The sequence below is a fragment of the Mirounga angustirostris genome, unplaced genomic scaffold, assembly GCF_029215605.1.
Source record: "Mirounga angustirostris isolate CCGP_5_RB_7025 unplaced genomic scaffold, mMirAng1.0.hap1 SCAF_1, whole genome shotgun sequence".
NCBI lineage: Eukaryota > Metazoa > Chordata > Mammalia > Carnivora > Phocidae > Mirounga > Mirounga angustirostris.
The window spans coordinates 57,365,738-57,385,184 of record NW_026991709.1 but is presented as its reverse complement, the minus strand read 5'-3'; the positions used below and the strand labels follow the sequence as shown (position 1 = coordinate 57,385,184).

General features: G+C 46.9%; 1 protein-coding gene across 1 annotated transcript in view; it reads right to left on the bottom strand.

Annotated features, from left to right (window-relative positions):
* Window positions 1–3,671: 3,671 nt before the first annotated feature.
* The window catches only part of CUNH3orf52 (chromosome unknown C3orf52 homolog), a 28,100-nt gene continuing 12,324 nt past the window's right edge, over window positions 3,672–19,447 (bottom strand). The window contains exons 3-6 of the mRNA XM_045902854.3: window positions 18,493–18,620; window positions 12,781–12,851; window positions 8,996–9,177; window positions 3,672–5,135 (exon numbers count right to left, since the gene is read on the bottom strand). Coding sequence (XP_045758810.1) covers window positions 5,131–5,135; window positions 8,996–9,177; window positions 12,781–12,851; window positions 18,493–18,620 — 386 coding nt within the window. The 3' untranslated portion in view covers window positions 3,672–5,130. The remainder of the gene's footprint in view (window positions 5,136–8,995; window positions 9,178–12,780; window positions 12,852–18,492; window positions 18,621–19,447) is intronic.

The following is a 19,447-nucleotide window of genomic DNA, read 5'->3' as shown; positions in this document are numbered from 1 at the left end:
ATCCTTTTTGCTCAGAGAGAAGTAACGCAATGTACATTGCAAGTTAGTGACAGAACTTTATTCAGAGCCTGATTTCCTGGTTTCCAATTCAGCACTCTTCCAACATACTACCTAGAAGAGCCTCTACTCAACTGTGGGGTGTGTGTGTGTGGATGAACTAATACGTCATGTATAAAATATGAAAAAAGTCCATATGAGAAAAATAACACACACACATCCCCACACACATACCCCTTCTCTAATGAGCCTGACTCTGTGTGTTCTGATTATTTTTCCTACTTTTTTCTTCATTATTCCTAGAATTCCATCTATCCCCTAAAACAGAGGTCAGCAAACTGTGACCCGCAGGCCAAATCTGACCTACTGTCTTTTTTTTATATACAAATAAAACATTATTGAAACACAGCCATGCTTATTCGTTTATACTGTATACAAGTTCATAGTGTCTATGGCTTCTCAGCCACAGAAGAGCTGAGTAGTTGTGACACACACTGACGGTCCTGCAAAGCCAAAAATATTTATTTTTTTGCCCTCTTCAGAAAAAATTTGTAGACCCCAGGCCTAAACGATGATACTTGGGAGATAAACTTAACAGAAATGTGTTTGGGTATTGTAACTCATAAGAGCTGGTACCAATAAACTGGCATGAAAATATTAAACCACAAATGATATGAGCGAGACCAAGAACAATTAGCAAATTAGACTATTTCTATATTCACAGCTGTGGTCTCAACTTCCTGTTTTTTTTTAACCGCCTTAATTTTAGGGGTGTTAAAATAGTAAAGGTTTGTTGACAAAGTAGTACATAAAATTATGTGTTTAATTACTGTTTTGTCCCCCAAAGTAACTAAAGTTTAATAACTGTTACTTAAAATGCACTAAATGCCAGGGAGGAGAAATTCAGTGACATGAGGTTGGACATGTCAACACACATTTGCTGAGACTTCAGGCAGTCAGTGGTCTTCAGCTAAGAGCCAATCACATCTGGGTATCTTGTCCTCTGCTAACTTCCCATTTTCAGCCATGGAACCCTATGGAACCCTAACCTTGACCCTTGGCTGGGATTCACTTAGGGAAAGAGTGTGGACACTAGAGTCAGATAATCAATGATTCAGATCCTGGCTCTATCCCTTCCTCCCTCTGTGACCTTGAGCATGTAACTTGAAGGTTCAGCTTTATCACCCAAAAGGAGGAGGGCTGCATCTAACGTATGTAATTCATTTACCGCAGATCTTGAATAAATGATATTAAAGAGCAAAGAGGACAAAAACCTTCATGACGTATGGAGAAAAACATGTGTGGATGTGCTTGATGATCAGGGTCATCCAGTAATCTTCCACTGGGTTAGAAATGAAATCGCTGGTTTTATACTGGAATTTGTCATTTGGACATTGGACCATTGCTAAAGTTGACTGGTTTAAATATCTTCAGTACAATATAAGTTATATTAGTTTGAGTCTTCTGTGAAAGTATTACTTGTCCCAATTACTTACCAGCAATATATTAAGTATAAACACTTCGCCAATGAGATTTGTTCTTATAACGAAATTCAGAGGGATGATGGAAGGGAATGATTTTTGAGCAGGAGAGCCCTTCGGGAGTGCTTCGTCTGTATATAATGCTAATCCTCTTTTCCAGAGATTTCACGATTTTGATGAAAGCCATGTAACCCTCTTCACGGAAAATACACATTCACACACACACACACACAATATTTTATACAATTTCACGTCGTCGGGGATGTCACCCGTCAATGAAAGAATTTCTGTATTCTTGATAAGAAACGGAGGCTGAGGATTTAAACTGCTCCCTCAGATCACAGATATCATCAGGGAACTCCCCTCCCCCACGCTCTCCTTACACCTGTACTCGGCCAGTTCACGGAGGCAGGCTTTGTGGTTTCCGTTTCACGTTCATAGTAGCATCTATAAATAATCCTTTAGCCTGTGAATAAATTCTTATTCAGAACAGAAGAGAGGTACAAGAAAAGGGCAAAGCTAGGTCAGGACAATCTACCGTTGATAACAAATAAATTCAAATGCTGACATTTTTAGGACAACCTTGGGTGACAGGTGCTTCGAATATTCTCAGGAATGGAGTGGAAACGCATAGGTAGAACAGGACAGATGAGTCCCTGGGATACCACAGGAGCCTTCGGACAAAAGGAGATTCCGTTTACATGTATCTGACTCTGTCCTTTTTCCAGCCTCTTGTGTTCAGAAAGCATCTTGAAAGTCACTGGATCTGAGCATACCTCAGTTTTGCCACCTGTTGAATGGGTCAGTGTAAGTTCTTCCCACTTTCCTACAGAGGGTGCTTTTGCAAGGCCCTCAGGGGAGCCCTGGGTGGTCATTATCATCCTAGAGCGTCTTCTACAGTCTGATGGTGACACCTCTTAACTCATCCCTTCCCCTCTCACCACCTGTGAGAGCACACTCTTTGTGGATTCAATCAAGCCTGAACTGAACATGACCTTAGAGAGCCTGCCCAAGTCAGAGGCCACTGACGGTCTGAGGTCGCCTAGTGGGCTGGACATTGCTCCCCAAGACTGCAGAACTCCGGGCTCATCCATTCACTTCTCCAGACCTCGCTTTCCTAAGTATAAGATGAGGGGACTGCCTGTGGACACCACCGCCAGCAACGCAGGGACAATGTGAAGGAGCGGATTGTAAGGCAGGGAAACCATAATGGGGAGCAGGGGAGGGAAGACTTACAGAGATTTCTCTCAGGTTTCTCAGCACTGATGAGACTCTGAACGGGGCAGGGATCCATGCAGAGCCCAGAGCTAAAAGGGAAAAGGGGCAGCTGGATGGCTCAGTCGGTTAAGCATCCGACTCTTGCTATCAGCTCAGGTCTTGATCTCAGGGTTATGAGATCGAGCCCCACGTTGAGCTCCACGCTGGGCATGGAGCCTACTTAAAAATAAAAATAAATGAATGAATGAGAACATGAACCTCAACCTAATCAGACACAAACATGTGTAAAGGAAAGCAAATCTGTTTATTCCAATGCTACCCCTGCTTCAGGTTCAGCTGTGTTGTCCTTCTTAGGCAAGGCCTTCTCCAATTAAACGACACTGACCGCTCTCTTCTCTGACTACCCACAACCCAAAGTCTGTCTCTATGTTCACACCAGGCTGTTTTGTCTTGCTGTTTCCTATCTGGTCTGTGCAGAGCCTCATTGCCTAACGAGACCAGCAGCTTCTTTTCTTATCATTGTCCTCCTCTTCGCTGATATCTCCTGGAGTCTTCTGCAAAACACCTCAAAATACTTAATTCACAAAGTTCAGTTCTTCCCACAGCACTGGAGCCAAGTCAAACCTATGGAAAGTCTTCTGTATGACTTGGTAGTTGCGTCTGAGTGCTTTCCAAAGGAGAAAGGAAAAGCCCACTGTCCTGGCCCTTCCTTCCAGCCCCGGCCCTTCAGACACCTGGGCCTGCCAGGAGAGCGCCTTGGAAGGAAGTGGAAGGGAGGGGGCCCCCTCCCTGCTCTCCCTGCAACAGAGAAGGACCTAGCTCACTCCAGCCCCTCCAGCTCAGTCTTATTCAGGAGGGGAAACTGCCCTCTGGGAAATGAAAAATCAGCTCCAGCACCATTCACTGCAAGAAAATGCCAGCCCCAACATGCCCCGGAGAAAAAACACCTGTGAAACAAACCTGTGACCACGACTGTGCCAAGAATAATTTATTGCGAATAGTTTTAAATCCTTCCCCATGAAAGTTATTCGTTACGTTCTCAAAAGTACACACACGCTACGGTTTACATTTGACATGTAAAAAATAAAGAGGAAGAAGAGAAACGCACCTATTTGGCTAGTCTGAGGAACTGGCCTCAAAATGAGACAGCAGGTTACAATAAACGTACCCTCCAGTTAAATAAGAAAACAAGTTCACATTATCCAGAGTCCTGGATCACAGGAAGACCAGGACAAATCTAGCCCGAGACTCACAGCTGGACACCTCCCCGTGCACGGCAGCCCCTCACACTGACGTCCCCCCGCGGCCCATTAGCTGAGATCCCAGGGCTAAGAATCTCTCGTGATAGGACCACAACACTCTCTCTTGGAACATTTCCAGCAAAACAATTTTCCCAACGAAACAAATCCTCCGCTTCCTCATGCTAGGCAATTCTATGTCCGTAGATGATCAATACAGTCGCTGACATTCCCCCCGGCCTGCTAACAAATTGGCATCAAGCCTCCAACAGGTTATTTCAAACAGAGAGTGGTTCTTCCTGTTTCGAATCCTCTTCAATGAGATACGCGATCAGTGTGTGAAGACACTGAGTTTTAGAGGAAGCCTAGCCACATGGGACAGTAAAAAGCCATGGACCAGCGTGCACAGGGTAAGCAGACTTAACGATGCTCTGATGGAAGTCTGAGAAACTGTTAAGTGCAAAAACCATCCCAAACAGCAGTTGTGTTCAAAACTCAAAACACACAGGGACCCACGTTTCCAAAAGCGGTGTTCAGGAGTCACCGGCGCAATGAGGAGATGTGAAATAAGAAACACACACCTTATTCTGTAGCTACGCATGACCCAGTAATACTGGATGACGTGCCTGAGGCTGGCGTAGGCAGCTACAGGTCATGGAATTAGCCACAGAACTTTGCTGCTTTGGTCTGGTAAAGTGCCTTCCTCACAGTCTTGCTAAGAGGTACATCAAATACCACGACGGGAGTGGGAGGAGGACTTCAGCGAGTGATTGGCTCAGTTGTCCCTCACCTCATGCCTGCCCACTCTTTCCACCAGCACAGGTTGACGGAATCCTGCCTGAAACATCACCTTTGCACTAAAGAGTGCACGTGTGGGTGGAGGCAACTCGAGCTCCAAGAATAGCAGTGACCCCGCACTGCAAGGCCCACCCACCTACCCCATCACCCCAGCTCCATCAGGCTTCCTGCCTTTGCCAAGAGTAGACCCCACGGGGCTAGTTCACAGGGGCTGTTCTGCTGGACACAGAGCCCAGACTTCATAAATGCTGAATCAGGAGAAGCCTCCTCCCCACCCCCAAGTCACTGCCAGGCCTTCCATGGTAATTCGCAGGATCTTCTCTGGAAAACAAAGTGAATTCTCTCATGCCCAAACTCAGTGGAGCTCTGCCTTCAGATACACACCGACATCCTCCCCTTCATTCTGAAAAGAGAATACAGGCAAACGGAAGTCACTAATTTTTTAAAATCATGATTATTTTAAAGATTTATGCTTTCATTTTATTTCATTGGGTTTGAATATAAACTCTTCTGTAAAATTGAAATGCTTGTAAATTCCTAACAGAGGAAGTTTTCTTTTCAGTCAACACACACACCCACCCACCACCCCCCACACCCACACCTCAAATAACACAATGCTCATTTGCTTTGGCATAATTCATGGTAAATAACATTTTGATGAGGCCTGTTGGGTGCTGAGGACATTTAAATATTCAGTCCTTCTTCATAATCTCACTACTGACCTCTAAATTTTCAGTTTGTTAAAACGTCTACAGTAGCTTGTGAGAAGGTCTGCTGTGGACCTGGCGTGACCGAGGAGGAGATGTCTGTGCAAGGACCTGGGGACACCACGCAGACAGCCCACGTGCTACCACAGGGTCCTCACGATTGACATTATGGGCTGGATAATTCTGTCGCAGAGAGCTGTCCTGTGCATTGTATGATGTGCAGAAGCATCCCTGCCCTCCACCCACGAGACGCTAGTATCTCACATACACACCCAGTCTTGACAACTAGAAATGTCTCCAGACATCACCAAATACCCCCGGGGGTGTGGTGGGGCTGCAGAATCGCACCCACATGAGAATTAGGGCTCCTTGGCTAAACGTTCCTGGAGTTTCTGGAAAATCTATAAAACAACTCACATGATTTTCCTTGATACCAAGCAGTCCTTTCAAGGACGGAACTCACACATCGGCCCCTCTGCCAGCAACCAGCTCATCGGTTTACCACAAAAATGTGCAAACAAGATTCACCGTTCTCACTGCCTACAGGTTTTTCCCCTTTTCTCTCACATAAATCTGGTCTTTGCCTTTGTTTCTCATTTAGTCTACTAGCTGACTCCATCCCCTATGAGAAAACAGTACAAAATAACGAACTCAGGTCAAGATGACTCAGGTCAGACTGCCATTTTACATTTGTAAAACAGATTTCCCCTCCTCATCCCCGGGGCCCCCAAACATCCAAAAGGTGAAGTAGCCCAAAAACCGGGGAAGGGGGTAGGTGAGAACTATTACAACAATTCCCTGACCCTCGAGGGCACCATGCCACGTGAAATCAGTCAGACGGAGAAAGACAAATGTTGCGTGAGCTCACATGTGGACTCTAGAAAAAACAAACTCATAGAAAAAGAGAACGGACTGGTTGTGGGGGCAGGGGGTGGGGGGCTTGGGTGAAGGTGGTCAAAAGGCACAAACTTCCAGTTATAAAATATGTAAGTTCCGTGGATGTGACGTACAACACAAGGGCTGGAGTTACCATTGCTGTATGGTGCATTTGAAAGTTGCTAAGAGAGGCAATCCTGAAAGTTCTCATTACATGGAGAAAAGAATTTTTAAGTCATTGCTCTTTTATTATCAACAACAGCCAAACTATGGAGAGAGTCCAAATGTCCATCAATGGATGAAGGGATAAAGAAGATGTGGTGTATGTATATGTATATATAGATGTGGTGTATGTATATATAGAGAGAGAGACACACACACACACACTATGGAATATTCAGCCATAAAAAAGAATGAAATCTTGCCATTTGCAATGACATGGATGGAGCTAGAGTGCATCATGCCGAGTGAAATAAGTCAGTCAGAGAAAGACAAATACCATATGATCTCACTCATATGTGGAATTTAAGAAAAAAAACAGATGAACATATGGAAAGGAGGGAAAAAAGGAGAGAGGGAAGCAAACCATAAGAGACTCTTAATGATAAAGAACAGAGGGTTGATGGGGGGGATGGGCTAATGGGTGATGGGTCTTCAGGAGGGCACTTGTGATAAGCACTGGGTGTTGTATGTAAGTGATGAATCAGTGACTTCTACTCCTGAAACCAATATTGACTGGTTAACGAACTAAAATTCAAATTAAAAAAAAAGAATCATTGTTCTTTGAGAACTGGAACATTATCTCTGTAGGAAACCAGCTGCCCGGCTCACCACGAATGGCCCAGATGATCACAGGGGGCCGTGGGGGGAGGGGAGGTTTAACCTTCAGGCTCACAGTGTACATGAACATGGAAAACTGGCCTAAGAACACACAGGGTCTCACTGGGCCCCTCCCAAGGGCCTCTACCTATCCTGCCTATCCCTGCCCGAGCTTATCCCCTCCCTCAGCCTGCCTGCCTTTTTTCTAGGTCTCTCTTCTTCCTTCCTCACTTCCCAAATGGTCACTGTGTCCTCTTCCATTTGACTGATACTCATATTCCTGAAAATATCAAATGGCAGATACTGCACCTGCATACTCTAGAAAGTGGACATAGGGTCATGGGAACACCCTCTCCCCCATAGCACAAATGTCTCAGAGGAACAGTACAACCTCCTGCTTAGCTCCCCGCTGCATCTGTGGGGCCCGATGCAGAGGCTGGCCCTGGGCAAGTGTCTCCAAGGCCGTCTGCTCAAGCTCTGCCCAGGCTCACAGGCCACTTGCCCTTTGCCCTACTCTGTATGGCCTTCCCAACCCAATCATCTTGTCAACTTTTTTTCACCATCCTCCTCTACCTTCCTCGCCAACATTTGGAAAAGCTGGCAACCACCATAGTACAGAGGGGCTCAGAAAATCACGACCAGTCACAACACACAGCTCAGGCAGGTGCACCTCCCCTCTCTCACCTCTTTACACAGGAGGGGTTTGAAGGGCTTGCTTTTTCTTCTCTTCTTTTTCTCTCCTTCCTTCCTTCCTCCCTCCCTCCCTCCCTCTTTCCTTTTTTTTCCTTTCTTTCTCAAATTCCTGTAGAGGGGGGTATAGCCTCTTCACTCTCCACATGTATGCCCTCTGTCTGGCCCACAGACGCAATTTATTCAGATGCTCTGTGAGGAAACTATTCATTCCCAGCGACCTAAGATCTGACCTTCTGAATGTCATCCTTTCTATTTGTTTGGGAAAAAGAAAGCTTTCAGAACTGCTTTATGTAACTCTTTGCCTTCTTAGACAAGGATTAAGCCTACTTTCACCTCCCATCATCAAGAAATAAGCGTCATTATAATAAGCGCCCCTTCTCACACTATGTAGCGACAGGGGTGCTTTATAATCTCTCTGTTCTATCTTCTAATGCGAGGCCGGCTGGCACTGTGCCTGCTGCTAACCCATCTCCTGATTGGCCTTTTTCATTCATTCAACTACTATTTACTGCTACTAGTGTGCAGAAGGTATTTCTGATGGATCATGGGTGATGGACTATCAGAGATGGCCGGCCTTGGGGCTAACAAGCGCCCATGCCTCGCCCAGAGAGGAATCAGAGTGGGGCATGGGACCAGAGGCCCGGCCAAAGTTCTCGTGCAGATGCAAGGGAGGCACCTCTCCAAGGCCTGTCACCAGGTTTTGTGCGAAGTCTTCAAAGTTCTCAGATTCTGACGAGCGGGTGTCCTTCAGGCTCATTAAATAACGTGCCAAATTTCTCATCGCACTCTTGGTTTCAAAAAGTAGATAAGTGAGTTTACTATACTCACAGACTACTTTGCCTTGTTCTGCCCCTCTATTAATGTAGCAGACTCAGTGGCCTTCAGGCGAAAAAGACAGAGGTTCCCCATGTTGGGATCATTATTCATTTCAAATTCAGTACTTTTGCTTCTCTTGTGAAACCGCGGCCTTTCCACGGAGCTTACTAATAATATTGCAAAGTGGGGTACCATTTAATTGTTTTATCCCAAATACTCCATCTGCTCGGGGAAGGCAGGGACCGTGTAACCTCCACGGAGCGCGAACATCACCAGTGCGGAGATCAGACCCCAGGCAGCTGCCCTCAGCCCGGCTCACCACAACTCTGCCTTCCTGACTTCCTCCACTTACCGTAGAGCAAGAGGGACGCTGGACCCCGTCCCAAGGTCTCACAGCCAGGCACTCCCCGATCGTGCAGATTCTGTAGCAACACGCCGCGCACCAACTCCTTACTCATCCTGTACTTCATAAAGCCCTCACCTTCCGAAGGAACCCCAAATTGCAGGTGGTAGGCTATCGTGGCATTTTCGTCGCTGAAAGACACACCAAACAGAGACAGCAACACATGTCAACAGAATCCCACTGCAACTCAGGAAATTGGCCTTAGCGGGACCACATTTATAGTTCCTCACATTCTTCCAGGACAAAATAGCAAAGGGCACACTGTTCTAGAAGAACCCTCTTCCATAGTTTCCTCACAAAAAGTTGAGGTGACCCTAACCTCTTCCTGGCACCTAAAGCCCAACCTTTAGGAGATCACTGGAAGAGGCCACTGAAGGAAGAGTCACAACCCAGCTATTGTCAAGGAAGACCCAAGGCTGGCCCACCGTAGGCCCCAATGCCAGCCTTTTATCCCCTGGGGCAGGGAAGCTGCGTTCTCCTCTTGTATTCCCTGCTCCACGTTCCCACACTCCATCCACCCTCTCCCTGCCCCGACAAGCTATTGGGTTCAACCAGTTCATTCCTTGACCTATAAATTATTTAAGGTAGGACACAGAGCTCCCTGCTCATTGCAGAACTCCTGAACTCCCACACATAGCCCCATGTAGCAGCACCAATCAGAACACCCCCCCCCCGTTTGTCTCTAGACTGAGAAACCTGTTCCGTCCCGTTTCCACCTCCCGAGGCTCCCAGCTTTGCAACTCACAGTAAAGACACCTAAGGAGAAGGAGTTTTCATCTTCCCAGCACATATTTTTCCATTTCCAAAATGAAAATAATCCTAGGGCTATCCTCAGTTCATTAGTAGCTTATACTGCTCGTTAAATGCTAGCTCAGCATTTAGGTGTTTCAAAGCTATCCTGTCACTTTGGTTCAAGAAGGCCCAGATCAAGAGCCAGTAATAAAATAATTAAGAGATGGCCACATGTGAGACCCCGCCCTGCAGCGATTTTTTACAGACTGGACACACTTCCCGGAGCCAGACTCAGACCGCTGTCCCTGCTAAGGACAGGAAACGAGCTCCCTCTTGTGGCCAGAGGTCACGTAGGCCAGGATTCTTGCATTGATGTGGCCGTTTATGAACTCTGTGACAGCCAAGCCCTGTGCCAAACCCTGTCATGCAAAATAGCAATATACCATCAAGACTCTGGAGGAACTCTCTCGGGTTATGGATGCTGCTACAGAAAATGGCTAGAAAATGCATGTTCACACTCTTAGCCTGCCACCCAAGTTTGCAGGTGTTCTTCTTTGTCCCCTGTGCTCCACCTTCCAATTATGGCTATCCATGGTCAACATCTAGACGCGCAGCCACCCTGCACTCCCGCAGGTGGGCAAGGGCTCAGGCTGGCTTTGCCAATGACCAGAAGCTGACTTCTGGAAGTGAGAGGGTTGCCCTGCCTACCTCAGTCCCACTAGTCCAACCTAATCCCACCGTGTCCAGTCACCCACCGGGGGAGTTTACCTTACAGGTAGATTTTGAGGGGGAAAAGGAGGGATTTCCAGGAAAACAGAGAGCCTGTGGGCTTTGCCTCCGCTGCCCACCATTAGAGTGGGCCCGGAAGGTGATGAACCAATGGGCATTTTTGCAGGTTCCTGCAGGGGCATGGCCGGGGCAGGACCGAGGTCAGTATCCCCTGGAGACACAAACCCAGCTGTCAGGGGTCTGGCTGTCTCCTGCCCACTAGCGGCAGCATATTCTGGGGGGCAATGGCTTTTGTTTCTCAACTCAACATTTTTAAAACTCTTGCCTGCACCTCTTTCTTTTCTTTTCTTTCTTTCTTTCTCTCTTTCTCTCTCTCTCTGTCTTTCTTAAGATTTTATTTATTTATTTGACAGAGAGAGACATAGCGAAAGAGGGAACACAAGCAGGGGGAGTGAGGGAGGGAGAAGCAGGCTTCCTGTGGAGCAGGGAGCCTGATGTGGGGCTTGATCCCAGGACCCTGGGATCATGACCTGAGCCGAAGGCAGACGCTTAACCGACTGAGCCACCCAGGCGCCCCTCAAATAACTTTTAAAAACAAATTCTCTAACATTAAGTCTTCAGATTTCTAGCCATGTTTGACTCAACTTTCTGATGTTTTTTTTTCCCCAAGGTCGACCCCAAACCATTATGTAATCCCACCTCCTCTAGACCCATAATCTGGGGCTGGATTCTTGGAAAAACCCTTCCAGTTGAATGTCTTTCCTTTCTCAGCTCTGTCTTGAAATTGCAAGTTGGGGGCAAGTATATGGAGGAAAATGTGTTGGGCTTTTTTCTATTGGCATTTTAATACCAGTAATTTGGGATTAAAATGAGCAATGTCAGAGAGGTCACCATAAGGTAACATGCACAGTGGGGGTTCCATAAAGAAGGAGGAAGAGTGTCGTTGCCAAGGCAACCCACCACTGGAGGCAGTTTCAGACTTCAGGTCCCTTTTGGTCCCATCCCGCTGTACTACCACCTGCTTTACATGCTTCCCCTCTCAGGTGTACGAAGATTATGGTCTAGGAAATGTATAGCTGGAGAGGGGGGATTTCAATACAATACTATCTGTGATGGTCACGGTCCAGAGGTATCTTAGGAATAGTGGATAATACAGCTTTGTCACCTAAATCTTATTCTAGCAATAAAAAAGACAATCACATGTACACCTCTTATCTAAGTTCTGTAAACGGAGACAAAAATATTTAAGATTAAGAAATGTAAAAAGAGGGCGCCTGGGTGGCTCAGTTGGTTAAGCGACTGCCTTCGGCTCAGGTCATGATCCTAGAGTCCCGCATCGGGGTCCCTGCTCAGCAGGGAGTCTGCTTCTCCCTCTGACCTTCCTCCTTCTCATGCTCTCTGTCTCTCATTCTCTCTCTCTCAAATAAATAAATAAATAAATAAAATCTTTAAAAAAAAAAAAAAGAAATGTAAAAAGAAAAACTGTATGTGTATGTATAGGCTATACGTGTTTAGTACATAAAGTATATGTGGTAAATACACATATAGAAGAAATCACACCAAACAGTGGATGGCAGTCCATTCAGTAGAAGGGAGGAAATGTACTATGTGTATGGAATTGACTGGAACATGCAACATCCAAGGGTAGTAGGCTGGGGTGGAAGGGAGAAGGTAGACTTTTCCTGTATTACATGTCTTTATATTTTTAATATTATACAAGGAGTATGAACTCCTATATTAACTATATTCCTCAAAAGCAAGAGCTAGTATATGGATTATATCATTTACAGCACATCACTATCTGAGATCTGTTTTTTTCTTTTAAGTAGCCTCCGTGTCCAGCGTGGAGCCCAATGTGGGACTTGAATTCATGACCCTGAGATCAAGATAATCGAGACATGAGCTGAGATGAAGAGTCCGACGCCTAACTGACAGAGCCACCCAGCCACCCTCTGAGATCTATTTCTAGTCCTATCCCTGGCTTATTTTGAGCATCTGCTGTTAAACAGGAATGGTTTACCCGGGACTGGCTTTTCCTCTCTTCTGTGTGACCTTGTTGAGGCATATAATTAATCTGGGCTTCACTTTGCTCCTTTGTAAAATCAGGGAGTTGAGCTAGTGGGTGTCCAAAGACCCTTCCAAGCCAACAGTCTATGATTCTATCTATCATCAGTTCCCTTTGTCCTTTGAGACTCAAAGTTCCTTCTAGATAAATGGTGATGGGTGTCGCTTCCCAGAGAAAGAGACCAACATGGAACGTTCCACATTCTTACCTGAAGTCCGTCATTTCCACTGAAGTAAAATAACGACTCAGCGATGGGGATGAAGTGTACACATCTGTGAGCTAAAACAAATAGGAACAAGTTAAACAACCACGCACATTACAGATGGATCATATTGCATATCACCTGACAAAGCAAAGCTACTGGTAGACAGAGATTCCACGCTAGCTTGGAATTCACTTAATCAGAGGCTCTGGATCGAGAAATAGGAAGGGGCCTATTACCTACCCCAACCAAAACTCAACACTCATTTAAAAGAACCTCATTTCTAAGGAGCAGGTGACCAGGCTGGGATTTTCAACATCTCTCACATGTCGTGCAGACACCTGCAGCCTTCGTGAAGAGCATGGTCAGCAGCCAGAGCCCCCACGGACCCCGAGGACCCGTGGGAAGGAGACAACACTGAAGTGGCTGGGAAGGCGGCAGAAGAGGCCACTCAGGACCTGGAACGTCACCAGACAAGGGCTTGTGCTGTCTTTTCTGCGGAGCTTCATTGTAAGGAAACACGGCCATGGAAGCCCCAGGTGTGGCACTTTCCCCTGGATGAAGGGACCGAGTGGGGCTGGTCTGTAATTGCAGAGTTCTTATTTCATGCATCAGAGACTGCAATCACACACCAAAAATGACACCTGTGTGGTCACTACCCAGGTTTCACAGCTACACATTTTACCATAGTTAGTTCAGCCCTTCACTCGAAAAAACAAACCAAAGCTAAATCTACTCCTACACACTATTTTTCCTCCCTCCTGCCCCCAGCACTAACCATTGTCCTGAAGTTGGCATGTATCTTTTTCATGCAGGTTTTTATACATGTAATACTTCTTTGTACAATCATAACAACTCATAATTACTTTGTTTTCATTCAAATAAAAGGTGGCATATTCTGCACAGTCTTCTCTGGCTTGTTTTTTTTTTCATCCAAAATTGCATTTGATATTTACCCCATAATGGTACATCGAGATGGAGGTCATTTAAACTGACTTCTAACTCCTGCAGAGATCAGATTAAATGATTTCACCAACTTTTCCATTCCCCCATGCTGGTGATGTGCAGTGTTTGCAATTTTCTCTTATCACAAACTATGCCCAAGTAATCTTCCTGGAATATTTCGGTGCCTCTCTTCTGATACATGTAAAAGTTTCCCTTGAGTATGTGAGGAGAAATGGAATTGCTGGGTCCAAGAGTGGGTGCATCTCCAACCCACCTAAATCTTGCCGAATTCCTCTCCATCTCAGCACTTGGCAGTGTTCCATTTTGCATGGCCTAGCTGCCATTTCCTGTTACCAGATTTTTTTTAAATTATTGCCAAACTAAGGGGTATAAAATTGTTTACATTGTTTTGATTTGCATTATTACAAGTGGGGTTGAGTATCTTTTCAGGCATGTTTATGAACTCCTTTAGGATTTTGCACCTTTGACGTGCCTCTTGGTTTCCTGTCTTTCTCTTGAGTTGTCTGTTTCTTGGCTGTATCTGCATCTTTTCTATCTGAAGTGTCTGGTGTTATACTCTGGACACGAGCTGCTTTTACGTTACCATTATCTTCTCCTTGTCTTTGATTAACCTTTTTATCATGTTTCAGAGATGGGAATCCTAGCCTAGTAGGGCTTGAGGATGGGTAGCTGAATGTACTTACATTGCACTTTTGTGAAATTGGCATTTGAAGGTTAAATGCCTTGGTCTTTTGCAGAGAGCTTCTAGCATAAATCGGGAGGACTGCCCTGGGATCCGGCTGCACTCTCTACCCTGGCCCCAGCTCTGGGGCTGGAGTGAGCCCACCGCCAGGCCCACTCCTGCCTAGCCTAAGTCAGCCTTAGTGGAAGGCTCAGGGGCATCCAGGGGCAGCCTGGTGCTGAGGTGAGTGGCCCAGCTGCACCCGTGACCGCTCAGTGCCTCCTCACCTCACCCAGTACAAGCAGCAGACACACCCTAAAGAGCAGTGCCCGGAGGGGAGCTCGGCTCATTTTATGTCCCACCCAGGTCTGAACAGAATCTCAAGGAGCCTACATTTCCACAGTACACTCCCACTTAATTCATCTGGTGACAATTCAGTCCCTTCAAGGTGGGGCAGAGGGGATCAGAGCACCTACAGTGTGTACACCTCTTGTATTTTTGTTCCGAGCTTTATAAGAACCTGACATAAGCGGCATCACCACCCTTCCCTTCTTACTAATAATGAAAACAGCACGCAGAAAGGGTACGAAACCTGCCTGAGGTTGCTCTGCTCATAAGGAATTCAGTCCTAGGGGTGATAGAAAATAAACCCACTTTCTTTACATTTGAGGATGAAGCAAGGAAGTGTCCTGAATAGCAAAGAGGAAAGAAGCATAAAGTGATAAGAACCTTGGGGGAAAATGACTGAGGCATCTTACAGGTTTTGAGCCCCCGAGAAAGAATGCTGCCAGAGGCCGATGCAGGAATAAGAAAGTGGCTCTCACAGGGCTACTCCAAACAACAAGGAGGCAGAGGATGCTATGGACGGGGTTTTATTTTTCTAAGCACTTCCTTACATACACCCCCCCCACACACACACATGCACACGTACACACATAGGCACATGCATACACGTGCATGCACACATGCACGCACACAAACATGCACATACACATGCATACACGCGCGTGTGCACATGCACATACATACATACGCACACGCACACATGCACACGTACACACATAGGCACATACATACACGTGCATGCACACATGCACGCAAACATGCACATAAACATGCAGACACACATGCATACACGTGCGCATGCACACACATACATACGCACACCCCCCTCACACACGCACGCATGCACATATACACACATAGGCACATACATACACGTGCATGCACACATGCACTCACACAAACATGCACATAAACATGCAGACACACATGCATACACGTGCGTGTGCACACACATACATACGCACACCCCACACACGTGCGCGCATGCATGCACATGTACACACATAGGCACATACATACACGTGCATGCACACATGCACGCAAACATGCACATAAACATGCAGACACACATGCATACACGCGTGCGTGCACACACATACATACGCACACCCTACACACATACATGTGTACACACATAAATACGCATACGCACATATGCACATAAACATAAACAAACGTGTTATGGCAGGGATGGTGTCTTTCCAACCTTCTCTGTTCCCGCTCTCTCTCCTTCCTTTTTAATCCTTAGGGCCTAGTATTCTTTGGCACATAGTCGTCTCTCAGAAAAAAAATCTAAGCTATAATTTTCCATTAAGAGCTGGAATGGTGTACCAGATCACTTTTAGTGTCCACTGTGATTCTTTTTGGTGACATGGCCCCCTGCTGTCATTGGGACATGTCCACATATCTGGGAGCGGTTAACCACACTGCTATGGGCCCAAAGAAGTGAAATGGGGGGCTCCTCACCCCTGGCCCTGGAGTCCCACACTGTGCCTATGAGGCTGGGTGCACGCTGAGCTTGGCACCCGGTGAGCTGACTCCCGGGGTTGGGCAGAGCCGCTAATTCGAGACCAGGGAGGTATGTTCCGTGTTAGCAGACCTGCCATTGTTAATGCCTGCATCAGGGACACGGGCCAAGGTACCACAACACGCAGCTAACCGGCTGGCCGAAGCAGAGCGAGGGCCCCAGCGGGAAGAGAAGAAAATTCTGGCAGTGGGATAAGGGAGGGGCTAGGAAAACTGTTTAGAAAAGCAAGACAATAAAGCAAAAGCGAGGACATGGTGTTTCACTCTCCACTCCCATTTACCTTCCATATCTGGAAACTTCTAGAAGTTGGCCTGAGTGAATGAAAGAAAGGGGCTCTTGACCTGACAGTAAGACTAATACCTCTAAGGTCTCACTTTTGTTCCTGAACATACTCGGTTGGGACACCAGGGGCCAGTAACTTTTTACCTTGCTGTGCCTTTACTTTAATCATCTGTAAACCAGACCATTCTTTAAAAAAAAAAAAAAGTGTTTTACAGAGTTCTTCATATGCATCTCATGTGCACCTGTGGGTATACAGTAAAAGTATAGCGATTCCCATTTATCAGGGAAGGAACCAGCTCGAGCAGGCCCGTGCACTTGCCCCAGGGATCATGCCAGTCCCTGCCCCTTTGCCACTACACAGCAATGAGCTAAACGTACCTACAGGATCTGCTCGTGTCTGGCTCTGTGCAAGAGATATGGCTCTGAGGTGAATGATTAACATCCACTTCCCTTTGACTAAAGAATTCGGTCTGTAACATGTGACATGTGTGGATGCTGCATCATCTCATTTCTGCTCAGCAAATGCAAAACCCCTTGACGAAAAAAACAATCAAGAGGAAAAAGGCAAGAGGCTTATTCACTCAGCAACTTGCTCTGGAAGCAGGTGAAAGAAAAAGAGGAAAAGGGGCTTGCAGGTAGGATTTAAAGAAGGAAAAGGAGGAGGAAGAGAAGCCCAGATAATCATCCCAGAGCACAAACCCCTGTGACCCGAAGGAGCAATCAAATAACATGCCCTTGGGTGCCCAGAAACTAACTCTGGGGTGACCGAGAGGGAATCACCTCCTGGGAAAGCTTTCATAGGAATCCGATGGAAACCAAATGAAGGTGACTCACCCCATTCCACCTACCAACTGCAGAGAAGGGTGTAATGGATGGCAGGCTGGTCTTGCTTCTACTCTCTTTTCAAATGCTTTTCTGGATCTGGCTGTGAACCCAGCCAGCCCTCATGGTGACGCTGCATGCCCTCATCATGCACAAAGGACATTCTCCTGCATTTCCTGCTCCAAGAACAAAGCCACCATCCACCCACTCAGCTACCCAACCGGGAGCCTGGAGTCGTAGTCTCCCTCATCCCCACATCCAATCAGCCATAAAGTCCCGTTGAGTGAGAAGACCTCTTAAATCTCTCTGGAATCTTCCTTACCCCCCTGCCACTGCCCTGGGTCAAGGCCCCGCATCTATCACCAGGACTAGTGCAGTACCTTCTGACTGAGCTCTCAGCTCCCAGGGTTTCTCCACCACCACTCGCAAGGGCCAACACGAAAAGCTGACCAAGTGAACAAGATGAAAATGTCTCAGTGCCTTACCAAAGAGCAGGAAAACCTTCATGCCTCACCCCTGCAAGTCCCCACCGCACGGTCCGCAAGAGGCAGCAGGACACTGCGGGGCAGATCCCCCAGCGTAATCTAGAACACTCCTACCTCCTATTTCAAGACTCACCCTGAGCATCACCTCCTGCAAGAGGCCCCCCAGCTTCCATCTGCACCTCAGGTAGTTTAGGTGACCCTCCCTCGTGCTTGCAAAATACTCTGTACGCATCCCCCCAGTAGAACATATCACACTGTTTAGAACTATCTATTTGACTGCTTCCTCTACTGGCACTGAGCCCCCAACTGAGGGCCCAGACTCTGTGACCGTGGCTCTCGGCACGCTGTCTAGCACATCACAGGTCCCCCACAACATGACAGGTTGAATCAAACGTGAGAAAGACGAGAGTGAGGAGACGGAGCACTATCCTCCAGGATGCATTTCGCTGGAGGGCAGGGCTCCTCTCTCAGGCTCTGCACTATCGAAAATTCCAAGCATCATCGTCTGCCCAAATCCAGACAAAGAATCCAAGCCTGAAGCTACTTACGTGACTGCTCTATGCCGACTCCTCGAAGAACCCACATTCTAATGGTAAGAACTCTGTGAACAATGCTTAAGATATAATTACCCTCTCCGTGAGCAGGTGAGGTAACCCCTCCTCAGTAGCACACTCCTCTGGAACCTTTAGCACGACCAAGAAAGTTTTATTTGATGATAACTCAAGTATTTCATCTGCATCTTCATCGACGTAAGTTACTAAAGGCAGGGGGATAAAAAGTAAAAGTAAACACATGCTTAGAATAATAATTTCTTCCACTGGCTGCTATAAAAGACAAGGAGCATTCATCAAGGATAAAGCCTAGACACAGTAAGCAAGTACAAGCAGAAATGCTTTGTCTTCCTGGCGATACCAAATAAAGACAGGGACTGGCCTCCAGTATGATAAAAAATTGTTTGTTTTACACCATAAGAGCTCCCAGATGCCACTGAATACAAACTGCGGGAAAAGCCGGTGGGAGGGAGCGGGAAGAACATGAATTTCCTGGTTGAACGGGACCTGCAGCTTTAGCTATGTCCACAGGTGTCGAGGCAGGTGATGGGGCAAGGGTCTAGGGGGTGAACCATGGGTGATGGGGGCCAGGGGCTGGGAGCAAGGAATTTCAGTGAATCACCTCAGTCCAGGGCTGTCAGAGACCCTGATGAGGAAGGGACATCATGGACCAGAACAGAGCGGGGACTAGACAGGAGCACGTGAGCCATGTCCTGACATCTCCCAGGAAGACAGAAGATGGGCAGGAAGCCTCCACTCTGCAGTCTGTCCCACAGGAGACAAATGTTGGCACACTCTTTTTTTTTTTTTTACACACTGTTTATAGAAGGGAAACCAAACAGCACTCAGAGCCCCAGGGCCCGAGGGCCCTGCGTTCCTGGCACAGTGCTGTTGGTGCTCTAAGGATGGTGAGCTAACTGATTTTTTAAGCAGTTAAAGCCAAAGGAAAAACACACAAGGTCGGGGGCCCGGCGCTGGAAGCTGGCACTCGTGGTAAGTCAACACCGCTCGGCCGGCTCCCCGGCGGCCTCCC